Genomic DNA, 5,985 nt, shown 5'->3' on the forward strand with positions numbered 1-5,985 from the left:
TAGGGCTTTAATAGCTAGAGAGGAGAAGTCACGCCTGGCTTCAAAACTTCAAAGGACAGGCTTATTCTCTTGTTGGGGTCTAATGCAGCCAGTGACTTTAAGTTGAAGCCAATGCTCATTTACCATTCTGAAAATTCTATGGCTCTCAAGATTTATGCTAAATCTACTCTGTCCATGATCTATAAATGGAAAACAAAGCCTGAATAACAGTACACAGTTTATAGCATGGTTTACTGAATATTTTAAGCTCACTGTTGATAGGTACTGCTCAGAAAAAAATATTCCTTTCAAACTATTACTGCTCCTTGACAGTGCACCTGTTCAGTCAAAAGCTCTGATGGACATGTACAAGGAGATTAATGTTGTTCTCATGCCTGCTAACACAACATCCATTCTGCAGCCCATGGATCAGGGGGTAATTCTAACTTGCAAGACTTATTATTTAAGACGTACATTTTTTAAGTCTATAGCTGCCATAGATAGTGATTCCTCTGATGGATATCGGCAAAGTTAACTGAAAACCTTCTGAAAAGGATTCACCATTCTAGATGCCATTAAGAATATTTGTGATTCATGGGAGGAGGTCAAAATATCTACATTAACAGGAGTCTGGAATAAGTTGATTCCAACCCTCATGGATGACGTGGAGGGGTTCAAGACTGCATCAGAGGAAGGAACTGTAGATGTGGCGGAAATAGCAAGAGATCCAGAAGTAGAGTCTGAAGATGGGACTAAATTGCTGCAATCTCACGACAAAATGTAAATGGCTGAGGTGTTGCTTCTTATGGATAAGCAAAGAAAATGGTTTCTTGGGATGGAATCTGTTTCTGGTGAAGATGCCATGAATATTGTTGAAATCACAACATGGGATTTAGAATATTACATGAACTTAGTTGACTAAGCAGTGGCAGAGTTTGATAGGATTGACTCCAATTTTGAAAGAAGTTCTACTGTGGGTAAATGCTATGAAACAGCATTGCATGCTACAGAGAAATCTTTTGTGAAAGGAAGAATCAACTGATGTGGCAAACTTCACAAATAAGCCAGCAGGCTTATTTGAAGAAATTGCCATAGCAACCCCAGCCTTCAGCAACACCACCCTAAGTCAGCCACCATCAATGGTGAGGCAAGACGCTCCACCAGCAAAAAGATTACAACTTCTAAAGTTTCAGATGATTGTTAGCATTTTTTAGCAACAAAGTATTTTAAAATTAAGATACATATATATTTTTTAAGACATAATACTAGTGCTCATTTAATAGACTACCATTAGATGACCATTATAGTGTAAACGTAACTTTTATATGCACTGGGAAACCAAAAAATTCATGTGACTTGCTTTATTATAATACTGAATCTATTGTGCAGTGGCCTGGAACCAGACCCACAATATCTCCGAGGTGTGCCTGTACTTAGTTCAAAACTGACTTTTATATGGTCTCTATTCAGACTGTTCATGAATGATGTTCCTCTATTTTAAAGACTATCAGAATCTGGCTGGGTGTGGTGGCTCATGCCTGTAATCCCAATAGTTTGGGAGGCCAAGTTGGGGGCATCTGTTGAGGTCAGGAATTTGAGACCAGCCTGGGCAACACAGTGAAACCCCATCTCTAATAAAAATACAAAAAATTAACGTGGTGTGGTGGCACATGCCTGTAGTCCTGGGTACTTCAGAGGCTGAGGCACAAGAATCGCTTGAACCTGGGAAGCAGAGGTTGCAGTGAGCTGAGATCGCACCACAGCATTCCAGCCTCAGTGACACAGCGAGGAAAAAAGAAAAAAAAAAAAAAAGAAAAAAAGAAAGAGGGAAAAAAGACAGGGCAAGACTGTCTAAAAAAAGAAAGAAAGAAGCCAACCTTAAATGGTTAGCAACAAATCTTTGGGTAGTTTTGAAGAAAAGATGGTTTAAGAAAGAGAAGTCATTTTGATGATAGTTCCTAAGAAGGAAGGTTTTGTTGTCATTGTTGTTTTTAATATAGAGAAAAGGTCCCCCTGTGTTGCCCAGGCTTCGCTCAAACTAACTCAAACTAGAATCAAAAACTAGCTCACTGAAGAACATTTTGGCACTTTGGTCTTTATGTGTATGAAACACTGGTAAAAATCGTAGTATTTTTGCAACCTGATACTTTAGTGTTGAGAAATTTTTGATGATATCTGATATAGTTGGTATGTTTGTGCCCTCTAAGTCTCATGTTGAAATATGATCACCTGTGTTCAAGGTGGGACCTGGTGTGAGGTGTTTGGGTCATGGGGGTGGATCCCTTATGAATGGCTTGGTGCCCTCCCTGTGGCAATGAGTGAGTTCTCACTCTATTAGTTCATGCCAGGACTAGTTGTTTAAAACAGACTGGTTTCTCTCTCTTGCATCCTCTCTTGCCATGTAGCACCCTGCTCCCTTTTTCCTTCTGCCATGATTGTAAGCTTCCTGAGGCCTCATCAGAAGCAGATACTGGCACCATGCTTCTTGTACAGTCTGCAGTATCGTAAGCCAAAACAAACTTCTTTTCTTTATAAATTGCCCAGCTCAGGTATTCCTTTATAGCAACACAGAACAGACTAATACAGCATCAGAGTAAAAAGCAAAACCATGGGAAATCATAAAAAATTAGCATTTCCAAATCATGTGGGAATATTAACCTTAATAAACAAAAACAAATATTTTAATTAAAACTTTGTAATTAAATATGTGTGAAATATATTATGAATATAATGTAATTATACATTTTCACATAAAACCCAATGTTCTACCACTTGAATTTAGACATCTGGATCTCAGATTTTCTTGACATTGCAGCTAAGAAGAAAATAATACCAGTTTTTATTTTTATTTTTTTAAAGGATATATGTTATAAAGGGGCAACTGGTCATTTCACCAAAATCAGTATTTTAAATAACTAGCAGCATTTAATATTTCCCAACTAATAAAAAAGATTACTTTTTGTCAGCTGAAAAGGGGACAGGTGGGTGTGTAAATTTAAGTGTCGTAGTTGTTGGCATATTAGCTGCTATGTCTCTGTTGGAAATCAGCCAGGCAGAGGAGCATACCGGGGAAGAAGCCTGGGGAGGGGAGCAGACTACAGCTAGTGAAGAGCAAATACAAGCAGTCAGAACTAGGAGTAGCAGAAACGAATAGGAAGGGCAGGGATAGAGCTACCCCCACCCGCCCTTTACCAGGTGTGCTCCACGTGTGTGATACATGCAAAGAGTCCTCACATTTACACTGCCCTTGACAAACACATTCTAAAAGCAGATAGAGTTTGTACCGAATGTGTTCTGAGGTCCGCCCCCTGCTGATTTAATCCCCTCTCACCTTGTCCCACACCTCCTCGGTGATATCCATTAGGCTTCCAAAGAAAGGGTTGACAGCAGCATTGGAGACTAGGATATCGATACCTCCATGAAGCTTCACAGCCTAGAGAGAGGGGGTGAGGTCTTGACCAGGGCTGCAGTAAGTAAGGGAGGTGCATTTACCCATGTTGATAAAAACTTCCTTTTGAGCTATTCCCTGTGGCTCATGCCTGTAATCATGGCACTTTGGGAGCCAAGGTGGGAGGATCACTTGAGTTGAGGAGTTTGAGAGAAGCCTGAGCCACATAGCGAGACCTTATCTTTATATTAGCAACAACAAAACAATGACAACAAAACCTTCCTTCTTAGGAACTATCGTCAAAATAAGTTCCGTTTCTTAAAACATCTTTTTTTTGAAAACTACCCTAAGATCTACTGCTAACCATTTAAGGTTGGCTTCCTTCTTTCTTTTTTAGATGTAGTCTTGCTCTGTCACCCAGGCTGGAGTACAGTGGCATGATCTCAGCTCACCACAGCCTTGACCTACTGGGTTCAAGCCATCCTCTTGCCTCAGTCCCCAAAGTAGTCGGGAGTACAAGTACTTGCCACCACATCCCGCCAATTTTTGTATTTTTTGTAGAGACAGGGTCTTGCCCTGTTGCCGTCTGGAACTCCTGAGCTCAAGCCATCCACCTGCCTCAGTATCCAAAAGTGTTACAGGCATGAGCCACCAGGAAGTTGGTCTTATTTTTTTTTGCAGTCTTTTCTTCCTACCTCCTATTCTTCTAAGGCTGTCTCTGACCCTTTGCTCTTTTCTTTACACTTGCCCTTTGGGATGCTCCTTCATTCTCATGATTTCAAGTCTCATCTCAATATCTATTTCTAGGCCCCTCTTCTTCCTTTCACAGTGAGTTCCACCCCCATTTCTCCAAGTGCTTACTGTCCAGTTCTCCTTGAATAAGTTACCCTTATCTCAAAGTCAATCTGTCCCCACTTATCTAAATGGAAAAACTGGCTTAAATAGAGCTGAAGAAAGTTACCCTGGAGGGGCCTTTGAGATCATCTGTTCCAATGTCCTTAAGGTGGAGATGATGAAACAGGTTCAAGGAATTTTCTCAAGATCATATAGTTCAGTAGTGACACACTGAAGCTAGCTAAGAACAGGAGGCCTGCTTATTCTGTGTTTGGGAAAGTGATTTGCTCAGGGCCCAAAGCTAGTTAGCAGTGGAAGAACTGAGGTCAGTCTCCCATTCTGTAGCACACCGCTAATTCATAAGAGCCCTCTGAAAGCGAGTTGGGGTCATTTAGGAAACTGACTGCCCAGGAGAGCCATGGTGGGAGAAGATACCAGCCTGAATTTAAAGCAATTCCATATTTGGTTATGATGTCACTTTCCCTGTCTCTGTCTCTCTCTTTTGACCTGAAGGCATGAAAGATTCAAGGCAGAAACTGACATTTAAACTGAGAAAGCCAAGAAAGGCAACATCTCACCTCCTTAATATGTTATAAGTAGGTAGTGAGGCATGTGCTAGAGTAATGAATGGCCAAGCAGAATCTGCCAACAAGAGTTTTCAGTACAAAGCCACCTTGAAACCAGACTTTGCATTTGCCCAGAACTGGCAATTTTGATGCCTTGGGCAAGTAGCAGTACATGGGCCCTTGGTCAACTTTGTGCTTCAGATCTGGCACACAGAGGGGTGTTACTAATAATGTACACCATCTGCTAGCTTTCCATTTTAACTAATTATTCTTGTTAACCAACTTTTAGGCTCAGTTGTTTCTAGACGGTTGAAGGAATGCCTGGGCTGTCAAATGTAAATCTAATAAAATTTACAGTCATATAATCTTTTGAAACAAGTATTAATACTTTCCTGCACCCTTTAAATTTTGGTATCCTGGCATAAAGCCCAGACACCTGCCTTGGCTCTGTATAAGTCTCACCAATGGACTTGTTACTAGGGAGGTGCAGAGTAAGTAAGTGATGTGCGCTGTGCCGAGTACACGTGTGTTCGAGCTGGGAGAAGACAGTGGATTGCTCTAGAATCAGCTGGAGACATTTTCTACTCTGCTGTATACCTCATGCCCCTCTCCTTCCAGGTCTGTCAGCACAGAGATGGGAGGAGGCTGGGTTTTGATTGAACAGAGATAGCAGACCATAAAAGATGAATGAGGCTGGGTGTGGTGGCTCACACCTATAATCCTAGTACTTTGGTAGGCCCAGTATGGAGGATTGCTAGAGGGCAGGAGTTCAAAACAGCCTGGGCAATACAGTCCCAACTCTACAACAAATTTAAAAAATGAACTGGTGTGGTGGTGCATGCCTATAGTCTTAGCCACTTGGGAGGCTGATTGGGCAGGATTGCTTGACTTCAGGAGTTGCAGGTTACAGTGAGCTATGATCATGCCACTGCACTCCAGCCTGGGAAACACAGTGAGGCCCTGTCTCTGGAAAAAAAAAGTCTTCTAAGTCTTGTTCTAAACTGTGTGATCACTACACTAAAGCGGTTAGGAGGTGTTTGCTCTGTGTTCTGATAGTTATACATTTTTAAGAAAAAAATATAATCAAGCAGATAGGCAGCTACTCTGGTTTCCGCTTACCACACACTTAGAAGCTTTGTGGTGCAGATGAGGAGGCCACTGGGTAGTAACCATTCTCAGGGCAGTGGCTTTTCTCATTGCAGGGTAACATGTGGCAAT

At 41.5% G+C, this 5,985-nt stretch overlaps 1 protein-coding gene across 7 annotated transcripts in view; it reads right to left on the reverse strand.

Annotated features, from left to right (window-relative positions):
- Nucleotides 1-5,985, reverse strand: part of LOC105503750 (dehydrogenase/reductase SDR family member 4) — a 16,173-nt gene that overhangs the window by 5,605 nt on the left and 4,583 nt on the right. For 4 of the 7 annotated variants that reach the window (XM_011930816.1, XM_011930814.1, XM_011930817.1 and 1 more), the window contains exon 3: nucleotides 3,311-3,412. The exons of the other annotated variants lie outside the window; for them this stretch is intronic. In XM_011930816.1, the coding sequence (XP_011786206.1) occupies nucleotides 3,311-3,412 (102 nt within the window). The remainder of the gene's footprint in view (nucleotides 1-3,310; nucleotides 3,413-5,985) is intronic. 7 annotated transcript variants of the gene reach the window in all.

This window comes from Colobus angolensis, unplaced genomic scaffold, assembly GCF_000951035.1.
Source record: "Colobus angolensis palliatus isolate OR3802 unplaced genomic scaffold, Cang.pa_1.0 Scaffold88, whole genome shotgun sequence".
Lineage (NCBI taxonomy): Eukaryota > Metazoa > Chordata > Mammalia > Primates > Cercopithecidae > Colobus > Colobus angolensis.